The sequence below is a fragment of the Pelophylax lessonae genome, assembly GCF_965119305.1.
Source record: "Pelophylax lessonae genome assembly, chromosome: 2".
Lineage (NCBI taxonomy): Eukaryota > Metazoa > Chordata > Amphibia > Anura > Ranidae > Pelophylax > Pelophylax lessonae.
In genome coordinates this window covers 130,785,477-130,812,491 of record NC_138769.1, presented here as the reverse complement: position 1 = coordinate 130,812,491, position 27,015 = coordinate 130,785,477, and the positions used below count along the sequence as shown (strand labels likewise).

General features: G+C 42.7%; 1 protein-coding gene across 1 annotated transcript in view; it reads left to right on the top strand.

Annotated features, from left to right (window-relative positions):
• The window catches only part of LOC309546407 (solute carrier family 13 member 2-like), a 138,300-nt gene extending 113,887 nt beyond the window's left edge, over positions 1-24,413 (top strand). The window contains exons 11-12 of the mRNA XM_082246068.1: positions 17,579-17,716; positions 24,132-24,413. Coding sequence (XP_082102194.1) covers positions 17,579-17,716; positions 24,132-24,260 — 267 coding nt within the window. The 3' untranslated portion in view covers positions 24,261-24,413. The remainder of the gene's footprint in view (positions 1-17,578; positions 17,717-24,131) is intronic.
• Positions 24,414-27,015: the final 2,602 nt, after the last annotated feature.

Sequence of the window (27,015 nt, the reverse complement as noted above, 5' to 3'; positions counted from 1 at the left end):
ATCTGAACAAGCTGCGACTGACAGAAGACGTAAGGAAAAATAGAATTTTTGTAAGAACTTACCGTAAAATTCTTTTCTCTGAGTCCTCTAAAAGTCGCAGCCCCCGCCCCTCTATTTTGGGGTTTGTTTACTTCCTATAGTGCTTGCTACGAAACTGAAGAGCAGCACTGAATAACTGAGGGTAATGTTGAGAGGGACAGCCCCCTAGAGGTGTCTTTAACTCTTTTTTATCAAGTTTTCATTACCTAACCTGCTCCTGCAGAGAGGGCGCATTACCCAATACTGAAGAATATCTGAACGTGCTGCGACTGTCAGAGGACTATTTCAGTGCTTTACTACACGTTTAATGCAGTATATCTCTGTGCATTACTACATGTTTAGCACAGTATACAGTATTTAAGTGCATGACTGCACGTTTAACACAGTATATTTATGTGCGTTAGTGCACATTTAACGCAGTATATTTCTGTGTGTTAATGCACGTTTAACACAGTATATTTCAGTGCATTACACGCTGTTTAACGCAGTATATTTCAGTGCGTTAGTGCACATTTAACGCAGTATATTTCTGTGCACTACTGCATGTTTAACTTAGTATAGTTCAGTGCATTAGTGCACATTTAACAAAGTATATTTCTGTGGGTTACTGCAAGTTTAACGCAGTATAATTCTGTGCATTAAATTCAGTTTAATGCAGTATATTTCGGTGCATTACAGCACATTTAACACAGTATATTTCTGTGCGTTACTGCATGTTAAACATGCAGTATGCACAGAAATATCCTGTGTTAAACGTGCAGTAATGCACTAAAATATGCTGCGTTAAACATGCAGTTATGCACAGGAATATACTGCTTTAAATGTGCAATAACGCACAGAGATATCCTGTGTTAAACGCAGTATATTTCTGTGGGTTACTGCATGTATAACGCAGTATATTTCAGTGCATTACTGCATGTTTAATGCAGTATATCTGTGCGTTAGTGTACATTAACACAGTATATTTCAGTGCATTACTGCAAATTTAACGCAGCATATTTATGTGCGTTACTGTACGTTTAGCACAATATATTTCTGTGCGTTACTGCACATTTAACGCAGTGTATTTCTGAGCGTTAGTGCATGTTTAACACAATATATTTCAGTGCGTTAGTGCACATTTAATGCAGTAAATTTGTGTGCGCTTCTGCATGTTTAACGCAGTATATTTCAGTGCATTAGTGCACATTTAACAAAGTATATTTCTGTTTGTTACTGCACGTTTAACGCAGTATATTTCTGTGTGTTAGTTCCCGTTTAACGCAGTATATTTTAGTGCATTACACGCTGTTTAACACAGTATTTTTCAGTGCATTAGTGCACATTTTATGCAGTAAATTTTAGTGCATTTGTGCACTCTTAATAAAGTATATTTCTGTGGGTTACTACGTGTTTAAAGCAGTATATTTTTGTGCGTTACTGCAGATTTAACGCAGTATATTTTAGTGCATTACTGCATATTTAATGCAGTATATTTCTGTGCGTTACTACACGTTAAACATACTGTGTTAAATGTGCAGTAATGCACAGAAATATACCGCGTTAAACATGATTTAATACACAGAAATATCCCGTGTTAAATGCAGTATATTTCGGTGCGTTACTGCATGTTTAATGCAGTATATTTCAGCGCATTACTGCACGTTTAATGCACTATATCTCTGTTCATTAGTGCACAATTAACACTATATATTACTGTGTGTTGCTGCACATTTAATGCAGTATATTTCAGTGCGTGACTGCATGTTTAATGCAGTATATATCTGTGCATTAGTGTACATTTAACACAGTATATTTCTGTGCATTACGCGCTTATTAACGCAGTTTGTTTCAGTGTGTTAGTGCACATTTAACGCAGTATATTTCTGTGTACCTCTGCATGTTTAACGCAGTATATTTCAGTGCATTAGTGCATATTTAACAAAGTATATTTCTGTGTTACATGCCGTTTAACACAGTATATTTCAGTGCATTAGTGCACTCTTAGCACAGTATATGTCTGTGCATTGTGCATTGTCTGCATGTTTAATGCAGTATATTTTAGTCAGTGCACGATTAACGCCGTATAGATCTGTGCGTTACTGCACATTTAACGCAGTATTAGTAATATAATTAGTACTATATTTTAGTGCATCACTGCATGTTTAAAGCAGTTTATTTCTGCGTGTTACTGCACGTTTAATGCAATATATCTCTTGTGTGTTAGTGCACAATTAACGCAGTATATTTCTGTGCGTTACTGCACATTTAACGCAGCATATTTCTGAGTTAGTGCACGTTTAAGGCAGCATATTTCAGTGCGTGACTGCACGTTAAATGCAGTATATTTCTGTGTGTTACTGCACGTTTAGCGCAGTAAATTTCAGTACATTACTGCAGGTTTAATGCAGGATTTTTCTGTGCGTAGTGCACATTTAACACAGTATATTTCAGTGCGTGACCTCATGTTTAACGCAGTAAATTTCAGTGCATTACTGCACATTTAATGCAGGATATTTCTGTGCGTTACTGCATGTTTAACGCAGTATATTTCTGTACGTTACTACATGTTTAACACAGTATATTTCAGTGCATTACTGCACATTAAATGTAGTATATCTCTGTGCGTTAGTGCACAATTAACGCAGTATATTTCTGTGTGTTACTGCGCATTTAATGCAGTATATTGCAGTGCGTCAGTGCAGATTTACTGCAGTATATTGTAATGTGTCATGGAGTGTGTCTGTGTAGTGAGTACTTAAAGTGTAGTGAGGTTAAAGTGCACCAAACACCACTTTCCATTGATTAAAGTGCACCCACGTACACATTTCTATTACATTTTGTTAATAAGCACCCCCCATAATGTCTGGGAGGCAAACAAGGAGAGGCAGACTATCCCATGGCACTGTGAGGGGGACAGCAGCGTATGTGTCTACAGGCAAAGGTGGACATGGTCAGGCCTCAGGCAGGGTATCATTTCCTCTGTTTAGTGATGTTGCCGTGCTATCCAGCCACAATATACAGAGGAGGTGGTGGACTGGCTTACTAAACCATCTTAATCCCCTGTCACCCAAGCAGAGACTAGTGTGTAGTCCACTGCCGCTGCCAGAGTGGCAAAATCTGCCTCCTTGTCCACAGCTTGTCCTGCCATAGCCCCAGCATCAGGCATGGAGGAGTTAGCTGAAGTATTTGAACACAGCGTCAGCCACTTGCTCCTTGACGATGCACAGCCATTACTTGATTCAGATGTTGGTTCTGAGGTTGGGGAAGGTAGGAACATGAGCCTACAGAAAGGGGAGAACACTGTTACACAAACTGGCAGTAATGTTCTCCCAGCCGCGGCATATTGCCAAGTTGTCTCCAGTGGTAATGAGGATAGGGGAGATGATGATGATGATGAGGTCACTAATGCGAATTGGTTACCGGATAAAGCAGAGGAGTTAGGTGAGGGTGAGGCACCACGCCAACATGGCAGCCATCATGGAAGAGTGGAGAACAGCCACTTTTTTACAGATGTGCAGCCGATCGCACTGTTCCAATTTTCAAACTTCGTCTCAAGCACATCATGCATGGTAAAAACCCCAGCCATGTGGATACCACATGCTTGACAAGGCATTTAACCTCCCACCACTCAGCCAGTTGGCAAAAGCACATGAAAGCCACACAAAAGGGATGCAATTCTGTTCCTCCTCCTTACTCCTTATTATCTAAGGCCATTTCAGCTCTGTACCATCACATGGAAAGCAATGTTGTGGCATCGTTGGGCAAGGCAGTCAGCCGCAAAGTTCACGTTACTGCTGACACGTGGTCCAGCAAGCATGGTCAGGGATGCTATATTTAGTTCACAACACACTGGGTAACTCTGCATGCAATTCAGAAGGAGGTAAGACAGGGCTCAAGGCTGCAGCTTGTTGTGCCGCCAGGTTTCCATACAGGTAGTGGTGATGATGAGAGATTTGTCATCTCTACCCGCTCCTCCTTCTCTATGCCCTCCTCTGCTGAATTGTCCTATGAACCACAAGTACCCCCTAAGCGTTCAAGGGGCTATTCAATGAGTCAGGCTAAAAAGTGCCATGCAGTGCTTCAGTTGGTGTGTCTATGGGACAGGAACCACACTGGAGCAGGCCAAGAGGTGGTTCATGCCAAGCCAGCTGGGGCCAGAAAAGGTGGTGTGCGATAATGGCACAAACCTCCTCTCCAACAGGTAAAGGTTAACATATGTGCCATGCCTGGCACATGTCCTCAATTTGGTGGTGCAGCATTTCCTAAATAGGTATTCAGGGTTGAAGATCTGCTAAAGCAGGCCAGAAGAGTCTGTGGCCATTTCAGGCAGTCATACACAGTCAGTGTTCGGTTGGCTGAAATTCACCGGGAATTCCACCTGCTCATAAACAGTCTGATTTGTGATATGCCCACCAGGTGGAACTCTACTTTGGCAATGCTGCAGTGACTGCACATGCAGCAGAGGGCCGTCAACAAGGACCTGTGTGAGTATGGCACAACGACAGCCTCAGGCCGGTTTGGCTTTTTTTCCCCATGCCAATGGCTGCTGATAAAGGATGCATGCACTGCACTGTACTGTCACCATTTCAGGAGGCCACAAGGATGGTGAGCCGTGACAATGCATGCATCAGTAATATGATACCAAAAAAACTATCAGCGCAAACCAAAATATAACACAAAATTAATGTGTGTGAATATAGTGTGGAAAAATATATATCCTCAGGTGTGTAAATACTAATCCGGCAGCAGACACCAATCGTGTTCACAAATCACAAACCATACAAATAATACAAAAATGTGCTGCGCCAGAAATCACACAAAATAAAACAGTGATAATATGTGATAATAATAGATGAAAAACAGTTCATAAGGCACATAATCGTGCTAGTGCTCCAATCAAAGAAATCTCCAAAAGTCCCAGTGTTCAACTGAAATGTGATCCAATCGTGATAAACAACGAATATTGTGAGCACCGTTTAGTGAATCCCTCCACCAGACAGATAAGCCTCTCACCTTCCCATCAGACCCAAATGGGCCAGCAATCACATAACATGGATAATGGATTTCCAGGAAAGGGCCTCTCTACTGTGTAGCTCCAGGGATTCCAAGATATATGTGGGGATAAGAATGGGACAAAATCTAGTGCTCTCTGTATATATAAAATACATAAACGTGATGCGCTAGAAGTGCACTCAATAATACTGTAGTGATGATATAAATAAAGAGTCCATATAAATAGTCCACTGTGATCGTGTTCAACTTCAACAGATGGTGCATAAGTGATCAAATCAACAATTCCAATCTTGTGGGAAACAAACACCCATAGTGAAATCCCTCCACCAGACAGATTGGCCTCTCACCTCAGTAGGGACCCAAACGGGCCAGCATACGCCTATATGAGGGTATAAGACTCCTAGGGTTGACTCTCCAGCTGCTCACCTCCGGAGGTCCCGGGACATGTAGTAAAATAATAATAAAGGCAGATCTAATGCTCTCAGTATATACACTGTGGTAGGCTTTATTAAGAAATATTAGGCAACTCACATGTTCATGGCACTCAGCCGTGCCTGCTAGTAAAGCGAAAGCGTTATCCACTGGGAGAGAGAATCTGCGTCGGCCACGCAAGCTCCGCCCACCCTATACGCGTTACGTCAGAGCGTAGGGCTCCGTTGACTTCCTCGGTAGGGGTGGCCTATGCGTGTCAAGCCTCGCTATAAATCAGCACAATGAGAGGTGGATTGGCCAGCGGATCTCTGCCCCTCCTCCTATTACCAGCACTATACGGGACACCGGAACCAACGATCTAAGCACCAGATCTTCGGTGTCACGGGCTGGCATGTTCTATTGGGGCAATCTAGTGCATATAATATACACCTTAGATATCTATAATTATCTTATTATTTGCGGAGATCGCGTGCCTGCTTCATTCTCTCCCAGATGTCTTGAATTCATATATATTACATAGAGATATGCCATAAATAATTAATTTAAATTAATTTAAATTAATTTAAATTAATTAATTATTTATGGCATATCTCTATGTAATATATATGAATTCAAGACATCTGGGAGAGAATGAAGCAGGCACGCGATCTCCGCAAATAATAAGATAATTATAGATATCTAAGGTGTATATTATATGCACTAGATTGCCCCAATAGAACATGCCAGCCCGTGACACCGAAGATCTGGTGCTTAGATCGTTGGTTCCGGTGTCCCGTATAGTGCTGGTAATAGGAGGAGGGGCAGAGATCCGCTGGCCAATCCACCTCTCATTGTGCTGATTTATAGCGAGGCTTGACACGCATAGGCCACCCCTACCGAGGAAGTCAACGGAGCCCTACGCTCTGACGTAACGCGTATAGGGTGGGCGGAGCTTGCGTGGCCGACGCAGATTCTCTCTCCCAGTGGATAACGCTTTCGCTTTACTAGCAGGCACGGCTGAGTGCCATGAACATGTGAGTTGCCTAATATTTCTTAATAAAGCCTACCACAGTGTATATACTGAGAGCATTAGATCTGCCTTTATTATTATTTTACTACATGTCCCGGGACCTCCGGAGGTGAGCAGCTGGAGAGTCAACCCTAGGAGTCTTATACCCTCATATAGGCGTATGCTGGCCCGTTTGGGTCCCTACTGAGGTGAGAGGCCAATCTGTCTGGTGGAGGGATTTCACTATGGGTGTTTGTTTCCCACAAGATTGGAATTGTTGATTTGATCACTTATGCACCATCTGTTGAAGTTGAACACGATCACAGTGGACTATTTATATGGACTCTTTATTTATATCATCACTACAGTATTATTGAGTGCACTTCTAGCGCATCACGTTTATGTATTTTATGATTTATTGTGAGGAGTGAACACGATTGGTGTATGCTGCTGGATTTATTTATGCACAATTTATGATTTTGCTTGCGTGTATTTTACGTTTTTTAGCACATATTTCATGCACAGTGATTTATTTGTGTTTTAGTGTTTGTACCGCACAGATTTGGATTTGCGCTGATAGTTTTTTTGTTTTGAGTACTCTCTGTATATATATATATATAAATCAGCTTTATTGAAGAGAATAAACAAACTCACATTTGCAGGGCACTCAGCCGTGCCTGCTTTGCTGACATGTAGTGTAGATAGTGCTCCGGAGAAACGATCTGCGTCGGCCACGCACGCTCCGCCCCCCCTATACGCGTTACGTCGAGCGTGATGCTCCTTTGACTTCCTCGGTAGGGGTCTACCTACCGAGGAAGTCAAAGGAGCATCACGCTCGACGTAACGCGTATAGGGGGGGCGGAGCGTGCGTGGCCGACGCAGATCGTTTCTCCGGAGCACTATCTACACTACATGTCAGCAAAGCAGGCACGGCTGAGTGCCCTGCAAATGTGAGTTTGTTTATTCTCTTCAATAAAGCTGATTTATATATATATATACAGAGAGCACTAGATTTTGTCCCATTCTTATCCCCACATATATCTTGGAATCCCTGGAGCTACACAGTAGAGAGGCCCTTTCCTGGAAATCCATTATCCATGTTATGTGATTGCTGGCCCATTTGGGTCTGATGGGAAGGTGAGAGGCTTATCTGTCTGGTGGAGGGATTCACTAAACGGTGCTCACAATATTCGTTGTTTATCACGATTGGATCACATTTCAGTTGAACACTGGGACTTTTGGAGATTTCTTTGATTGGAGCACTAGCACGATTATGTGCCTTATGAACTGTTTTTCATCTATTATTATCACATATTATCACTGTTTTATTTTGTGTGATTTCTGGCGCAGCACATTTATGCATCAGTAATACAATCCCTGCTGTGTTCCTACTGCCGCAGACTCTACTTGGCATTATGGACAGGGCACTCTAAGCAGAGGGAGGATGAGGAGGACTTCCTTTCTTCTCAAGGCCCGCTTTATGCAGACACCATTCTTCCTACACCACAGAACGCACAAGAGAAGAGGGAGGAGGAGGAGGATTCTGGCAGTTTTGGAGGCATTGAAGCAGAGGAAGACCTACATAAAAAACCTTAAGAGAAGTTTTTCCATCCCCAGAACCCTTGGGAGTAGTATGTGGCTGGGAGGAGGCAGTTCCAGATACTGTAATCCTCAGTGACCCAGAGGAGTGTGCTTCTCTTGCCTCTACAAACTTGTGGTGCATTGGCACCCTCATTCTTCAGAGCCTGCAACTAAACCCAAGAATATATTATATCCGGTTGTTATTATTTTCTGCCTGATTGTATAAAATAAAATATTTGAAAAAAAGAATATGTGGCATCAAGGAGAAGGATCACTATTGGTTGGCAACCCTCCTTGACCACTGTTACAAGGGGAAAGTCTCAGAACTCCTCCCGTCCCCACAGAGGGTGCAGAAGATGACATCTCTTGAGGACATTTTAAGAGGAGTTTAACGCTTTTCCTAAGGGAGGGAAAATGTAGTTTTGAGGCTTCTGTTGGTCAAGAAAGGAGCGGTGCAGAAGAGAGCTGCCTAAGTGATGCATTTCACAATTTTTTTAGTCCTCGCCCCCCCCCCCCCTCAAGCTCTCAGCTTCCACATCTCATCATCAGCATCTGCATATGATGGACCATTATCTAGAGGTGAAAACAGAGATGGAGAGCTTTCCAGTTGACGATACACTGGGTTACTGGGTCATGAGAATAGACCACGGGGCCAGAACTTGCCCAGTATGCAATTGAGCTACTGGGCTGCCCTGCATCCAGTGTGCTTTCCGAAAGGGCATTCAGTGCTGCTGGAGGTTTTGTTACTGATAATAGAACGCGTCTGTCCACAGACTCTGTGGACTGTCAGACATTTTTAAAAATGAATCAGTCCTGGATTATAAGCAGCTATGAAGCCCCTGATGCCAATGTCAATGATTAAGTGTTTTTGGGATGTGGAATCTCTGCAAGACTTATAGGCTACAACAATAAAAGTGACCACGACCAGATGGTAATTAATGTTAATCTGGTACTGCTGCTGTCCTATTGAGAAATTCCTATTTAAAAAATGATGCTATAAAAGTGACAGCGCTGTACTCAAATATTCAGGCTATCTGTGCTTAAATCTTCATAGTGTCCAATAAAGCCTTTTATATGTAAAGTGCTAATGCTGTGAACAAAGAAACATATTTGTATCATAATAAAATCCAAATAATGTTAAAAAAAATTTTTTTATCATAATAATACTAAATGGGATCCAACAGATTTACTATGTAAGAGTAATCTTTCATTAAAGTGCTTCTGTGCTCAAAATTCTTTCCAAAAATCACTTTTGTGCAATATAAATATAAACAGTTCGTATTAACAGTCCAATATATCATATAACAACGTTCATATAAATCCAACTCCAGTACATGATCCAGATAAAGAGCGTGCAATTAAACAAATTCCTCTTCTCTTCTTCATATACTTTCACCACACCAAGTGAAATATCCACCATCACTTATGATCAAAATCCCTCACCATATATAATGGCTGGTAATGTTGTAAACCAGCAAACAGGCATTTTCCCTTATAGAGAATAATCATCTGCAGAATTCCTTGTAGACCATCTGAACAATCGCCTACTGATTGAAGCGATATTTTAGACAAGGAAAATCTCAGCAAAAGAGAGAAAACTCGCCATAGCATAAAACCTTTTAAAACACGTTTCCACTTTATTAAAAAAAACAATGCACTCACATTTGCAGATGTCTCCATGGACACAAGTTTAAACAGCATAAAAACCATTCACGAGTTAGCTCTGACTCCTCAAATGTCGCGAGCAGAACCGGATCCTGCATGATGACGACACCTCCAACACTCGCCATATGCACGTTTTGTCATTGGACATCTTCCCAGGGCAGTGGGAAGACGTCCAATGCACTGATAGCACAGATAGTCTGAATATTTGCGTACAGCGATGTCACTTTTATAGTAAGACTTCCAGGCTTCCTAGCGTTGCGGGTGTTGATTTAATCTGGAAGAATTTTTTTGGTGTAGGTTTCATGGGCACAATTAACACACAAAGACCAATTTTTTCGACACCTGTTTGACATGTGCATACAATTTACATTTTTGACAGCAAGTCCAATTCTTACTTTCATCAAGAGTACCTCTATAGGATTACAGTCTGAAGCACCAATTTACTTCTATCCAAACTCTGCGGAAGAGACACCAAAATGTATCCAAAAAATCTATAATCTTGTTTCCAGTGCACTACATTGTGGCCCCATCATACAGGCTGGCTCCCCAAGTCGTTGTTTACAAAATAAAGAAAGCTTGCAGGAAAAATATAATTTTTTTTGGCTTTATAAATTCAGTTATTTCTGCAGCAGCTTCTATACACAGTACAGATGTGCCACTTTACAGGTAGATTAAGGGGAATCCCCAGGCACTATATTGAAAGGAAGTTTTTATTTTTATTGTTATTTCTCATTTTTATGCTTTCACTGTAGGCATCAGTAAATCATTGCTCATTTAAAAATTACCTTTTTTACAAACTTTTTTTTCATTGATACATGTCCCCCAGGCAGTACCCGAACCCCCCATAACCAATGTATGCCTAATTACTTGCATATAAGCCTTCAAAATGGGCACTTTTAATTTTTACAGTTCGGGTCCCATAGACTTTAATGGGGTTCGTTATTCGGTTCTGAACTTTTGCGATGTTTGAATGTTCTGGTGCGAACCGAACAGGGGGTCAGTCAGCCCATCTGGATTGCCAAGTTTGTTGCTAAAGTCAAGTGGCATTGCATAATTTCCCATCCCCATCCAAGTTATTAACCCTCAAAAAAACACAAAAACAAAGCTGCGGACTGTTCTCTGTCTCTGGAGGCCCTGTGAAAATTTGGTGTGCTGTGCTGTGCAGAGTGGGGGGATCCCAGTTTACTTTCAGCTCCTTGGGGGTGCGTTACATGTCTTAGGGGCAGATGTCAGTATGGGGGGAGTGTTTAGTGGGCGTTCCTAAGCAGAATTACATTCAGACTGCCCTAGGTAAGGTCCACGTGTGATGCTAAACCTTCCTGATTGAAGGAACTGAAGACCAATAAAAGAAAGGGGCAGGTCAGGGACAGTAAGGCTGGGGAGGAAAGGGCTGGGTGATGCTGGACATCCTCCTGCTAAGAAATAAGACAGGCTCTATTTAACTTGCTGCAACTTCTAATGTATATTGTGAGAAGATCACAGTGTGCAGTAAAATCACAGTAAGCAATTTTAAGTGCAGAAGAAGAGCAAAAATATCCAAATCTCAATTCTCTCTTTTTTGGGGGGTAGGATGATGAGGGGTAAAACCTGTCAGGGTTTTATGCTGTCTATGTTGCTGGTGGAGGGATTCACTCTCTTTATTAGATCATATTGTTAACAGTACAGAAATCTCAAATTTTAAAGTGAAACTAAGGTTCTTCTGTTACATACTGTGAATAGGCAAGGTTTTTATTGAACCTAAATTACCTGCTTGATCACAGGTGTAGCGCTACCTCTGTAAGACAATGGTTTGGTGGTGAATTGGCGCAAGAAGAGGTCTCAAAAAAAAAAAAAAAAAAGTCTGGTCCTGGGGACCCGGGGGAAGGGGAGAAGGGAGAAGGGAAACACCAGGGGTGGGGGGACCCCCAAACAGTTCAGGGGGTAGCTGTCCACTGTAGCGGCTGCCGGCGGAAGAGACAGAAGAGATCTCTGGGGTGAGACAAGAGGGAAGACAGCGCAGCGCCTTCTAAGTGCAGCAAGACATTTATTGATATATGTGCAGCAGTATTACACTCACATTTAGTCGGTGAATAAGATGCAGTTAGTCAAGTAATGTTGATCATCAGGAGCATCACTGGAGTGGGTCCTGGTGGTGGAGGCAGTGGATCCCGGTGAGAGCGGCAGGGGGTTCCTCCGTGTGTACAGGGATGGCCTCGGTGGTGTCCGTGGGCTCCTCGTCAACTGGTGGAACGCTGGCACTCATGGGTCCTGGGATCCTGGAGTCACTCCTGGCGGTGATGCGGGATGCTACGGCGACGCGTTATCGGAGCATGCACTCCTTCCTCAGGCCATCCCTGTACACACGGAGGAACCCCCTGCCGCTCTCACCGGGATCCACTGCCTCCACCACCAGGACCCGCTCCAGTGATGCTCCTGATGATCAACATTACTTGACTAACTGCATCTTATTCACCGACTAAATGTGAGTGTAATACTGCTGCACATACTTCAATAAATGTCTTGCTGCACTTAGAAGGCGCTGCGCTGTCTTCCCTCTTGGCTACCTCTGTAAGGGCCACTGGATTTTTGGATCACCCTTCACATGCATAGCCAGGCAACAGGTATTTTCAGCACACACTCTGTAGACAGAAACCAGTCCAAGGGCTTGTTTTGTTTTTTTAATTTATAAGGGAAAGCAACTTGGATAGGAAAAAGGGTGGTATGGGATGTCCAGAGCTGTAGTATAATAGAACTTGAGGACATGCAGCAACTGTCTCTGGATTCCAGAAAAGGGCACAGGGCTGTGTTCCAGTAAAACAAACTGATTAGCCATCTGGCAAAGATCAATTCCAAACTTCTGACTAAAGCTATTCTCCCTCCTCAGAGTAATGTCAAAGCACCTGGCTTCTCACAAGAATCCCCAAGCAGAGGTGTAGGATAGCTTAGATGGCTTCTATGGCTCTAAGCTGTCCCTTGTAGAAAACTAGCTGGGTATTGCACCTGGTTGTCTCTCCTCTATAGGCTATGGGTGTAGAATTGAAGCTAGCCACCCAGTCTCTTGTAAAAGTCCTGTGGCGCATGTGGTGACTGAGGCTGAAAAAGTGTGAGGCTTCCTCAACCACTCTCTCTCCCTCTCTCCGAGCATTCTTGCTCTCTGGCCCCTTCTGCCTGGAGGCAGAGCCCTCCCCCCTCAGCACAGAGCACAGGGAACCCCTTCAGGCCTCTGGATCCTGGACTCTGCCCCTCACATGGCCAGGCTCCAGAATGCTCATGGGCTATTTCTCCACCTTCTGGGCTTTCCTCACCAAGAGATTGGAGGAGACTCTATAAATATTCAGGCCTCATCTCTACCCCTCTAATTTCTAGAACTCTCTAAGAGCTTCTAGAAACCAGGGGGAGGCAGCAGAGAAACCTGGAGCTCTGCCAATCTGACTCTAAACAAATTAACCCTGGCTACAGCAGGAGCTGAACTAAATTACCCAACTGTACACAGGAGGTGCTACACAGGGATTCCCAGAAAGTAAACTGAGCTGTGCATGCGCAGCTCAGCTTACAGTGGCTAGCCTGATCCCTGTGTACCAGAATGACTAGCTCCTGCTCATGCGTCATCCCGTGGCAGCCAATGAAGTTGGCCAAAAACCGCCAAACTGGAGAAGATGTCTTCACCGGCGAGGGACCATTGGAAAGGAGAGTATTGATCCCTTTAATTCCGCTTTAAACAACATGCACTTGGGCTTTTTGAGGTTCATAATTTGGTCACAGGTGTGTATGACGTATTCCCTGAACACAGGGAATTCTTAATCCTTGAAATACATCATATGCACAAAAGCATTAGTGTAAAGGCAGTGCCCGAGTTACATACATCCGACTTACATACAACTAATACTTACATACGTAGGATGACAACAGGAAATGAAAGGAAATCTACCCATAGGAAGGGAAATTCACTCCTATAAGAGTTATCAAGGGAAAAAGGTGTCTCCACTGAAGCTTTATCACCAATCCTTGTTTCCACAACAAGCCAAAATTTTCAAAATCCAATCGTCACAGGTACAGAAATTGAGGTGAAGTCTTCTGAACAGGGGCACAGACAGCAAAACAAAGGTTATGGTGGTGTTAACCCTTCCCTATGCTATCTATCCAAAACTTAAAAAAAAAAAAAAAAAAAAAAAAACTTTTGGCTGGAGTTACACTTAAAAACTTTAGCTCAGAACACAGAAAAGCTTGGTGTGAAGCAAAAAATCTATTTGATTTGTGGGCTGATGCACATGAATGGATTCACCAGTCCTTCCTGGACCTTCAATTCCACAAATTTGGCAATAGAGCTGGGAAATTGCTGGCCCGTTTGAGCAGGGGATACTGCACCCCCACCCACATATCCCCCCTGAAAGACACAAGTGGTAGGCTGATGTCCTATCCTAAAGACGTCAATTATATTCTAGAATGGTTACTAACCTTTATGGCCCAGCTCCCATTGATGCAACAGTGGCTTTCCTAGATCAGGTCCCTCTTCCTCAGGTAGATCCTACACTTCTAGACCAGCTCAGCGATCCAATAACTGCTACGGATGTTGCATCTGTAATTGTATCATTGGTGAATGGTAAAGGCCCGGGCCCTGACGGGTATACTCCAGAATTCTATAAGTTGTCTGCAGATACTATCGCCCCAACCTTCACTTATATATATATCTATCAATCGTCGATAGGGGTCTATACCTCCCTTCTGGATCTCAAGCCCATATCAAATTGATTCCCAAGAAGGGCAAAGACCCAACGGAGCAAGGCTCCCACCATCTGATATCCCTGTTGAACCTTGACTCTAAAATTCCCCTCAAAATTATTGCCAAAAGTTAGCTTTGATCATGCCCTCACTGATTCCCCCTTCCAGGCTGGTTTTACATAAGGATGCTCTGCCACCTCCGGTATACATAAAGTTCTTACAATCCTGGAGCACGCAAGAGCTAACCCCACAAGTGATCTTGCCATCATCACTCTAGATACCGAAAAGGCTTTTGATAATGTTAGCTTTCACTGGTTGCGGTTAGCTCTTCAGAGATTTGGCTTTGCTGGCTCCTTTTTCCACCTTATCTCCACTATGTATTCTGCCCCATCTGTGAATGTGATAGCTGCAGACCAAATTTCAAACAGTATTTCCCTTCACAAAGGAACCAGACAGGAATGTCCCATCACCAATATTGTTTAACCTTGCGCTTGAGCCATTGTCACGCTACCTCCTCTTTCACTCTAACCTTCATGGTGTTATGGTAGGTCACCATGAGTTACGCATGGCTTTATTCACTGATATCATTCTAATATTCACCTCTTACCCCAAGACGGATATGCTCCATATTTAGGAGATCTTCACACGGTTTTGGGCATGCTTAGGATAAATTTCTCTAAAATCCAAATACTACCCTTGTACTATGCCTGTCCCCCTCCCACACATTCCATCTTTTCAATAGCAAAGACCCACATTACTTACCTTGGGATTAAAATAGGTAAATTACCTTCCTACACCACCACAACTACCCCCCGGTTATTTCCAAAATCATTGGGGAACTAGAAACTTGGCAGACCTTTCACTTACCCTTTTCAGGAGATGACACTTGTTTAAAATGGTTAGTTCTTCTAAACTCCTTTACCCCCTTCAGACTATCCCTCTCCAGCTGTAACACAAAGGCTCTCACCATTTTTCTTTGGTGTGGCCGCCGTCCCCGTGCCTCTCTTCAAAAGTTGTACCTTCCCAGATGCGAGGGGAGTGTCAACTTCACAAATATTCGAACTTACAACTTGTCTTGTGTCTTAAGAGTGGGTTTAGATTGGATAGCTCAGGCCTCCAGATACTCCAACTTCGAGCTGGAGTCCCAGATGGTAGACCCATGTGGATTGTCTACTCTGCTGCATTGCAAAATGAATTCCATTTCCCCCCTGATTGAAACATAACCTGCTCCTACAGAACACATTAATAGACTGGAGGGAGATCAGGAAAAAAATAGGCCTGTCTCCTTTTATACCTTGCTTCCTCCATATATTCAGACACCTTATGTTTCCACAGGCGCCGCAATATGCAGCATTACTAATTTCATCTACCTCCTCGACCCGTCCTCTGGCAAAACCTTGCCATTTTCTCAGATTATGGCTCAGTATAACCTACCTGCTTCTCATCACATTTACGCTCATCAAGCAATTCATTCGCAGTCAGTCTATGCCCTTCTAGAAACCTGAGATTCTGCACCTCTCCACTAGATACCATCCTTGAGCGTCAACAACTCAAGATTTTTAATATCTACAAACCCCTGTCCTCACACCTCACCAATCATTGAACTCTGGCTCCACCTCCTCATGGAAAAAGAACTTTCATTCCTCAGAAGCAATAGACTGCATACTGATCGGCTACAATATCACTTGTGCTTTCATCACCAATGAGTTCTGGATGGAACAGCAGTTCAAAATCATGCACTGTGTCTACATCCTCTTTACCATGGCCATGTCCCCTCCAACTCAGCAGCAGTGTCCATGGTATGGTAAGCATAGACCCTCTTTGTTCCACAGGCTGTGACTCTGCCCCCACATCTCTTGCTTTTGGGATTAACTGGAGAACTTTGCTTCCATGGTCACAGGTTATCAGCCACGCAAAGATTATCTTCCTCTTTTATTCGTTTTTTTTTTTTTTTTTAGAAAGCCCCTCTCCAGGCCTACCGAAAAATAAACTATTAGTTATCAAACACAAAAAAGCCTGGCTTTCCACTTGCTTCATTGCTGCTAGGAGGGCCATCCTCAAACAATTGGCATCTACTTCTCCTACAACCATTGCTGATGTAAAAACTGACCTTTCAAGTTTTTTACGCAAAGAAAAACTTGACTTAGTTCTGTCTGCTCGTTACCGCTCTCCTCACTTCCATAACAAATGGGATTCATACATTTCTAAGGTATTGCCAGCCTCGGACATTTCTAATTTAGGACTCCAACCACTGAATAGTGGGGTGACCCCGCCTCATAACCTACTCCAAAAAGACTGACGCCACGGATCCACCTTCTTGTTTGTTTACTCAGCTGGATACTACTACAATACAGAACTTACCTGTTTCATGTGTTTCATGTCTACAGTGGTTTGTGATCCACACTACCCCCCCCCCCCCCCCCATAGTTAAGTGCTACCTATTTTACTGATATACACCTGATTGGTTAAGTGCTTGATTTTTTTTCTGAGCTGCTCATTGTTAGCTCCCCTTATGTAAGACCCTAGCTTTGGCTTCCCTTTCCCTCCCTACCTTCCCCCCTTCTCCGTCTACCCCCTTTTTTTCTTTTTTTCTCCCTCATTTCATCCCCCCCTCCTCCCCCATCCCCCCCTTTCTCCCCCTCCTTCCCGTTATTCTCTGGGTTATACCCCGCTGGTTTCTGTTGTTATTGCTCTGGTTATCTTGACTTTGTACAGTAAGTATGTTTAAAAAAAAAATAATTACCTGTTCCAACTTACATACAAATTCAACAAGATAAACATTTGACAGGGGCTCTAAGCATTCCCTACTCCATCCAAAAAAAAAAAAAAACCTTTGTCTGTAGATACACATCAGTCTTTGCAAACTGAAAAACCCATGACAAACAATGTAAATAAAAATCCACCTTTTATTGATTTAACTGTAGTAATACTAGAAATAATTACTGCTAGTTACCGTGCTTACAGTATCCTAATTAATCTCTTTGAGGATCATATATTCATGTGCACGTGTGTATGCATTTAAAGCCATTTTATTTGGAAAATTGGGAAGCTAAACATGGACATTAATCAATATATCAGTTAACCAATCAGAAATCATCAATATGACTGTAAAGTGATCTAAAGTGAATTCTGGGTTCTAATACTTTTTTTTTTCTTTTCTGTTTTTTTGTTTTTTTTCAGGCAAAAGCAATACAACTGAATCCATTATACATAATGCTTCCATGCACACTCTCCGCCTCTTTAGCCTTTATGCTACCAGTGGCCACACCCCCAAATGCTATAGCCTTTGCATATGGACAGCTCAAGGTTGTGGACATGGTATGTATCACCAACATGTCTTTCAGTTCTACAATGATATACAGTTAAAGCAGAACTCTTTGCTTCATACAACTCCTGTAGAATAGCTTGATACAATTGTGCATGCATGCATACCTGCAAAACTTTATTCCCTGTGGCTGTATCAAAAACCCATACCATCTTCCAGAAACCTCTTCTGCTACTTCTCCTCTGAGCTAATCAAGGAGGTGCCCACATCTGAGGGAATAGTGAAGTGATATTTTCCTTACTGGAAAGAAATCCCAAGCTACTACTGTACATTTTTGGCAGACTTATCTAAAACTTTTGGATAGTTATCAAGCCATAAAGATCCATCAGAAAGATTTCAGAAAGGTAAAGGCAGAGAGGGAGGTTCAGGAGATGTCTGAGATACAAATATACCTTTTAATTTTCAGGCTGCACAAGACTACCATACACTAATATACAACAATTATCTAAATCATTATGGTGACCTACCTAATATTGATTTGGTCCCCCTTTTGCCGCAAAAGCAGCCACTTTGCAGCCAAAACAGCCCTGATCTGTGGCAACATGGACACCACTAGACCTCTTATGTTATGCTGTAGTATCTGGCAAGTCCTTTAAGTCCTGTAAGTTGCGGGGTTGGGCTTCAATGACTCAGACTTGTTTTTCCAGTACACCGTACAGATGCTCAGTGGATTGATATGAAGTATATTGAGGCCAATTCAACACCTTGAACTCATTATTGTGTTCTTTAAACCATTCTTGAAATTTTACAGTGTGGTAGGGCACAATATTTTGCTAGAAGATGCACCTGCCATATCGTTTCCATGAAGGGGTCTACTTAGTCAGTAACAATGTTTAGGTAGATGGTACATGTCAAAGTGACATCCAGATGAAGGGTAGAACCAAGGTTTCCCAGCAGAACATTGCCCCCTCTGGCTTACCTTGGTTCTGTACTGCATCCTGGTGCCATCTCTTAACCAGTTAAGCAACACACATGCACCCAGCCATCCATATAATATAAAAAAAAAACATTATTTATCAGACCAGGCCATCTTCTTCCATTGCACCGTAGTCCAGTTCTTATGCTCACATGTTCATTGTAGGTGCTTTTGGCTGTGGACACGAGTTAGCATGGACACTCTGGATGGTCTGCAGCTATGCTGCCATAGCAGCTTTTTATTAACAAACTGTATACATATCAGATAAATAACACGTTACACCCAGTTTTACTGGAGCCTCAAGGTCCTAGTAAGCACAAAGAAGAAAGAACTTGCGTTCAACCCAATTAGGCCTCCAGCCACCACACCACTGACTCAGTGACAACTAGTCACAGAAACCAACATACCAAATACTGGGAACCATACCACAGACAGGTCCCTACCAAGTATATGTTTGCTCCATACTAACCTACCAGGGCCTTGTACCCCGCTTGCTGCCATGACACAGAAGCACATTAAAAACAAAACCCCAGAACCAAAATCCAGGATTAAGAAAGGGGAGGGAGGGCAGGAAGTTTTCCCCAATGCAGCTTTCCTCCAACTGAAGACCTCCTGAGACCCCTAGCTTGGCCATGCCTTACAGCTCCACCTGTTCCTGGCTTGAACACCAACCCAGTAAGTCCATACAACTTTTATTTTCCTTCAAACTAGGCTAAAACCCCTCCCAGACTCAGACCCAGACCCAAACCCCTTTAACCCCTGTCATACCGGCCCACCTTCCATATTTTTTCTCTCCTTTACTCCGGGCCCCCTTATTGGCTCCTTCAATGTTCAGGAGTATATGCATAATAAACATTTCAAACTTCCTTGGTTCCCTCCATGCCTATTAACTATTTAAGGACTTGGTTTTTGAGCAATGATCCCCTGAAAAAAAGAGAAGAGGTGTTGCCATTGGTGTTCATGGCTTGTTATCGTTTCAACTAGTCTCAGAGGTTAGTGATCCTGAGGGCAGGCACCTCCTATGGAAATACTGGATATATAGGCAATCCAAACTCTCTTCTTTGTTATGCCTGCTCTCAGACTCCACAGAGGGCACCATTATAATGAGTGTGAACTTTAACATGGTTCCCAACCCCTTGCTGGATACCACCTCTGGGAGGACTCAGGTCTCACTATCTAACCTGAACTGGCTCAAATCCAAATTGCACTCCCCACATTTAACTTATATATGGGGAATCTTCTGCTCCATAAGTAGGAACTATACATTTCATTCAGCTGTTCATCATTTCTACAAAATATAGTAGAAATAACTATTTCCTAACCTCTCATCAAGTATTTGGCTGGTGCCCAAAGGCATTTATTTGCCTGAAACTGTGGTCAGACCACACCCCAATTTTCTTCTCCACCCTCATGCATAATACATCTAAGCCCAATCCCACCTGGAGAATCATAGAGAGTCCCTATTGCATTATCAATTGGTGGCATCATATGTTACCACTATAATCTCAGCTTTCCTAGCTAATCACATAGCTACAGCCTCTCATGGAAATACCGGAAGTGTGCCTAGCGGTGTTGCCTCATAGCACATGGCTCCTGTTTGCTGAAGTTCAATGCCTCAAATTAAATTGCAAACATACTCAAGAGGCTTCAACCTATCAGTCTATTCTTCAAAGAGGAGAGCTTCAAACTCTCTTAGGTGGATCCTACCAGGGCCGCTGATAGGGGGGGACCACCAGCCCTCTTGTAGGGGGCCCGAGCACACAGGGGGGCCCACACAGAGAGGGGGATTAGTGATGGACAACAAATACAGAAATCTTCCTCCAGCACCTGAAGCTGATCTGTCCCTCTCCCTGCTATCAGCTTTTATCTGTTGAGAAAGAGACAGTCGTCCCTCACTAATCCCCCTCCCTTGTGGCCCCCCCTCCCAGCACTTATCTCTGCTCAGGAGTTTATTTGTAAATTGTAACTTTGTTTCTCTCTCTCTGATCACTGAGCTCCAACTGCCCAGACTTTATATTTTTCTCATCTCATCTTCTTTTTTATTTAACATAGTTTTTTTTTTTTTATTATTTAGCAGGAATTATGCGAGTTATGTTATATTTGTGTCTGCTAATAGTGATTTTGTTGTAATTTTAGCTAAATATATCTTTAACATTTTCTTGGGGGGGCCCTGCCAGGTAGTCTGTACGGGGCCCCGCAATTTCTAACAGCAGCCCTGGATCCTACATTAAACATAACTATATCTTTCTCAGAACTTTCCTAGAGCATGGATATTAGGTTGGTAAATGCTTAGCTAGATTAGTTTGTCTTAAACAATCGAGAATATACATAACCAAACACCTGCAGCCTCAAGGTACAGTCCTACATACTTCCTCAGATCTTCCTGTTGCTTTTTTAAAAAAAAAATAGTAATCAGACTTATGCAACATAAAATCTCTGACATCCTCCAAAATCGCTCACAAAATGTCTAGCCCTGTCTTTAGTAATATATATAGACTCCACAAAACCCCCTACCCATCCTCAGAAGGTAATCGATGCCTTCATGGCCCAGTTCTCTACACTGTCCCACTGGGGAGATTATCCCTAAAGCCTAGTACATACGGGCTGAATGTCAGCCAGCATCGGCCAGTTCAGGTAAAACCGGCCCACACTTAGTCCTTGTGTATGGCAGCCGGTCCAACAGAAGTCAGCCATTTGGCCAGCTGTACATCGTTTCGTGTAGCAGTTAGTGGGGGTGCATGCACCGATAGGCTAGATGGAGAGCCAATCAGCAGGTCCAGCAGACGCGATGCCGGCTGGGCACCCGTGATTGCTCTCCATGGAGACAGAACAGTGGTCTGCCGAAGTTTGCAAAAAAAAAAGGGACACAAACAGGATTAAAATTCTGACAGTCATTCTAATAATTTTGTTTATAGCTGAAAAACGTGTCTACAGACACACTTTAAGGGGTCTTTCATATTGGCAGCAATGCGTGCCTCTGAAAAGTGATCCATAGTTAATTGCTTTTCAGAGGCTGGTGTAGCAACTGCTATCAGGCATTAAGAAGGTGCCACTAATGCCTCCTGCCTGTTTTTGTGTTTTTACTTTAACCACTTGCCTACCGCAGTACGCATATATATGTTACCGTTTGCAAGTGGTTTACCGGGATTATGGCTGAAGATATTAGCCATACCGACAGTACTGTTTTTTTTTCAGCAGACAGCCGGCTTTCTCATGAACCTGCCCCCTGCAGACCGCCCGCTGCTCGCTGGTGCTTCTCGGTCTTACCGTTACCGCCGGTTCGCCGAGAAATGATCCAATGGTGCAGCCGTCTGCTCCCATAGGCAATCTAAGAGTTTACACTTTTTGATTGATTGTATGGCCTTGGAGGACTGGAGCAACATCCTGACTTCACTTCCAGTCCAGACTGAAAAAAATAAAACAAAATTAGGCAAAATATCAATTTTCTTTTTTTTGTTCTTTTGCTTTTAAAGGTTAAAGAGGAGATTTGGTGTCTTTTTGACCCCAGATCTTTTTATAAAGAGGACTTGTCCTATTTTCTATTACAAGGGATGTTTACGTTATATAATACTTATAATTTATTATATAAGAATAAAGGTGATCAAAAAAAAAAAAAATGTAAATGGATAGTGTAAAAATAAACAGTAAATAAAATAAATTATAATAATAAAAAAAATTGAAAGCGCCCCCCATCCCTCTATGTTCGTGCACAGAAGGGCACGCATATATAAAAGGTATTCGAACCACATGTTAGGTATTGCTGTGAACGTTGGAGCGAGAGAAATATTTCTAGTGCTAGACCTCCTCTGTGCAGATGACACAAAATTGGGCAGGGCAATAACTGCACAGCATGAAGCAGATATCCTACAGAATGACCTGGACAAAATTACGGAGTGGGCAACGACATGGCAAATGAGGTTTAATGTGGAGAAGTGTAAGGTTTTGCACTTGGGGACTAAAAACATAAAAACACAATACACGTTAGGAGGGGAACCCTTGGGGGAATCAAAAATGGAGAAAGATCTGGGAGTCTTGGTTGATGATAGATTAGACTACAGCATGCAATGTCAAGCGGCAGCTGCCAAAGCCAGCAGAATATTAGCATGCATAAAGAAAGGGATGTATTCCAGAGATGAGACTATAATCCTTCCACTTTATAAAACTCTGGTCCGACCGCATTTGGAGTATTCTGTCCAGTTCTGGTCGCCAGTCCTCAGGAGGGATGTGTTGGAGGTGGAGAGGGTCCAGAGAAGGGCAACTAAACTAATTAGGGGGTTGGAGGACCTTAACTATGAAGAGCGGCTGCAATCGCTCGATTTATTCTCCCTGGAGAAGAGACGTCTGAGGGGGGACATGATAGCAATTTATAAATATCTTAATGGGGATCTCAGCTTAGAAAAAAAGCTATTCAATCGAAGGAACTGCATGAGGACTCGAGGACATTTAATGCGATTAGAGGAGAAGCGTTTTAACCTCAGGCAACGAGGAGGGTTCAAGATTGTGGAATTCTCTACCACAAGAGGTGGTTTCTGCGGGTAATATGGTGGCTTTCAAAAGACTCTTAGACTTACATCTCAAGGATCAGGACATTAAGGGCCATGTGAGATGATTACAGCCACACACACCTACACAGGTTGAACTGGATGGACTATTGCCTTTATTCAACCTCACCTACCATGTAACTATGTAACCTGTAAAGGCGTTTAAAGCGCCGCCTATAGAGATTTTTTTAGGCACTGTAGTTTGTCACCATTCCACGATTGTGCACAATTTTTAAGCGTGACATGTTAGGTATATATTTACTCAGCGTAACATCATCTTTTACATTATACGAAAAAAAAATTGGGGTAACTATTGTGTTTTATTTTATTTATTAAAGTGTATTTTTTCCAAAAAAATTGCATTTGCACAACTGCTGCGCAAATCCCGTGTGGCATAAAAAATTGGAACAATCGCCATTTTATTCCTTAGGGTCTCTGCTGAAAAAAAAAATGTATGTTGTTTATGGGTTATAAGTAATTTTCTAGCAAAAAATACTGATTTAACTGTGCCAGAAAAAGCATGGTGCTGAACGGCAACATTACATTGCAAGACCGTGCCACAACAGCAAGCCAAACATTTTGGCGCAGCTGCCTGTCAGACTCTGAAGCCTGAGTTAAAAAATGCCACAGACAAAAAGCAAAGCATCGTGCCTCTGGCACGTGTACAGTTTTGTCACGCTGTAATGTTAGAATTCTGGTGGGAGGCCAGGTGGGTGATAAAACTGCAGCTCAGCTGCCTGTTTTTACTTCTCATTGATCTCCAATGTACAGTCGGCCTAAAAGCCTGGCAAGCATAATAGACCAAGCTGTGTGAATGAATACTTTTCAAAGTGTTGGTGATTTCACTTACCATACCTTAAGATATCAAGTTTGTAACTAAAGGCATAGTTGTACAATAAAAACATGATAGTTTATTGTGTAACATATGATTTCCTTTTTTTCTTGTCATAGGCAAAAGCAGGATTTTTGCTGAATATTATAGGAGTGCTTGTTATCACATTGTCCATTAACAGCTGGGGATATTACATGTTCAACCTAAACACCTTCCCTTCCTGGGCAAATTCCACCGGAAAACCCTAACGGCCTTTGATAATATGCGGACCAGTATATAGTGATCTGACAGTGGCTTAAAAATGGCAGCTATTTACAAGAACAAGGGAATATTACATGAAAACCCCCAAATAATGCACTGATGGAACAATCTGCATATCCTCAAGTACGGCATGCCAGGATTTCAGGATGTCTCAATTTTTTTTTTTTTTTTTTTAGAAAAGATGAAGGAGCTTGTCCACTTATTAAGATCTTTGATGTCTGGAAATCCATCCTAAAATGTCACATGATTAAAACCACTGAAAGCGGAGTTCCGGGCACAAAATTCAATTTCTAATAATTACTGCATTGTATTCCTTACTCTCCGCTGAGTCAGAATTGGATATTCCCATAGTTTTTTTTTTTTCACTTACCTGTTTACAGAGGTTTGTATACTCACCTTTCAAAGGACTTCCTCCCTCCTGTGCCTCGGCTCTCCTCGTCACTTCCTGCTGCAATGCGTCCTGGGAGCTCTTCCTCGGCCCTCCCATGATGCACTTTGCAGTCACATGGGCGGCCGACCACTGTTCTCATTTCTTGACTCACAGGCCTACGCCCACTGGAATCAGGAAGAAGGGAAGACATTTCCCCACAACGGACTCGGCAATCCACAACAAAGATGGCGCCGCACATCAGAAATTATATAAAGTAAGATTTTATTCTTGCAAACTCATTATTTCACCATTCTAACCAGGATTAGCGGATGTATCGATGTGTAAGGGTGATTGTTAGGGGGAGATTGAAAAAAAAAAAACGATTCTGTGCCCGGAACTCCGCTTGAACTATCTGTTTACTTTCTTAGTCTGCAGACATTTTTCTGTTTATTCTGAGCCATATAGAATGTTAATGATTTACTCACAACATCAGCAATACATATCAGGCTGGCATCAGTAAACAGCGTACTGGATATCTATGTTTGTGCACACTTGTATAAAATGTTACTATCTTCAGAGCAATATATTGTAACAACATTGTCTAAAGATTAATGGTAACAATAAATTAATATATTTGTTAACTTTTGTGGGCATTCACTTTGCTTTATTAAAACAGAAGAATGTAGCATGTACTCCAGCTCATATAAAGTTACCTTTCAGTAACTTTTTTAAACTTGGTTTTATTGAAAATACTGAGTGCAAATAAGGCTTGATTCACACCTATGCAAATTGCATAGACACAAATAGACAGAGCAGCTAACTCTGCTTCCTCCCCTGCTTTTTCATTGGGGACTTCAGCACAGGATGAACAAAGCATCATGGGACATGTAGTCCCCAGCACAAATGGCTCCATAGCAGTTCCTGGGGATAAAACCTACACAGACCAGAAAAAAAGGACACCAGGGGCTGACTGGGAGCTAGTCAGACCCCACGAGGCACAGGAGAAGACTGGACCCAATGGAGAGGTGTTGCCTCCTGGGTCAGTATGCTGTCCCCACAGCCTGTCGGGGACATCCTGCCTGAGAGGGAGATCCTAGGTGCATTCTCTAGACGCACCTGTACAGACGGCATGAAGCGTTCCAGTTGTGAGGTAATGGATCGGACTACCTGAAGAACCTGCCTGATCCAGGACACTTCACTTGGGCCTTAATTGCAGGATTGGTGAGCGGGCACTTGCCAATTTACCAGAGATACAGAGACACTGCATGCAGACAACATTGCCTGTGGTTTCATACACTAAAAGAACACTGTGCTGCACTTATCTCCTGCCAGGCAGTAACAGTGTTATTTCTGCTCCAGGAGTTACACAGTACACTTAGAAATCCTGTTTGGTAGGAGTAATGCAAAGTGCACCAACTAAAGTGGCTAGCTGGGGGTTCAAGGCCTTCTTCTTCTTCTAAAGGATGGAAGTTATTGGTGCCATACAAGCACACACACATACCCAGGGCTCAGTATGTGTAGTTTATGAGCGGGGAAATTTGAACTTGGAAGTTACAATATTGAATTCTGCATTAGGTGCAGTGTTTATGGTTTTCTGGGCCTGTGGTGTCAGGGGACAGAAGACATAAGAAAGGGTCATTCCTCTTCTTCCTCCTGCCTGAACTCATAGAGCCAAATCTAAGTAGAGTGGTGACCAATCCATTACAGAGTTTGCCATTTTGTGACCTGTCAATTGTTAATCTCCCTGGCAGTCTGATTATGTCCAGATTTCTGTGCTAAAAGCAGTACATTGTTTTGCATAGAAATCTGTTGTTTTACAATTTACAACTCACCTTCCCCTGCGATCCCCTGCCGTCCTTCCGCTGTCCTCCCGCTGTGGGCTCGGCCGATGCTGGCACCTGTCTTCCGGTTCCCTTCCCTGCGAGCGTTGCAACGCAGGGGGTGGAACTGGTGGCAAATTCAAAAGTGTAAATACACTAAATGACAAGATACAAAGTTGTGATCCTAACGGATTACACTGTAATGAGCCATTTCACCACAGGATTTCACCTGATGACTTTTCCAGTGCCCTGCCTGTGCTTTTCCAGTTCTTTGTGCCTGGAAAATTGAGAACGACCATGGCGTCCAAAAAGCATTCTTTTTGCGCAAAAGCGCTTTTAGACTAACTGGAAAACAGCAACAGCGAAACGGAGTTACTTGAAGAACTGAGCGATAGCGATTTGTGTGAAAATTCCTCATCAGATACAGAAAGTGAAGACAGCGACGATTCTGATGTCTCTTTCGGGCACATAGATAGCTCCGTTGGAAATTCTGAAGAATCATTTGATATACTTCCCAAATTCCACAAGCTATGTGCCAAAAAGAGACATCAG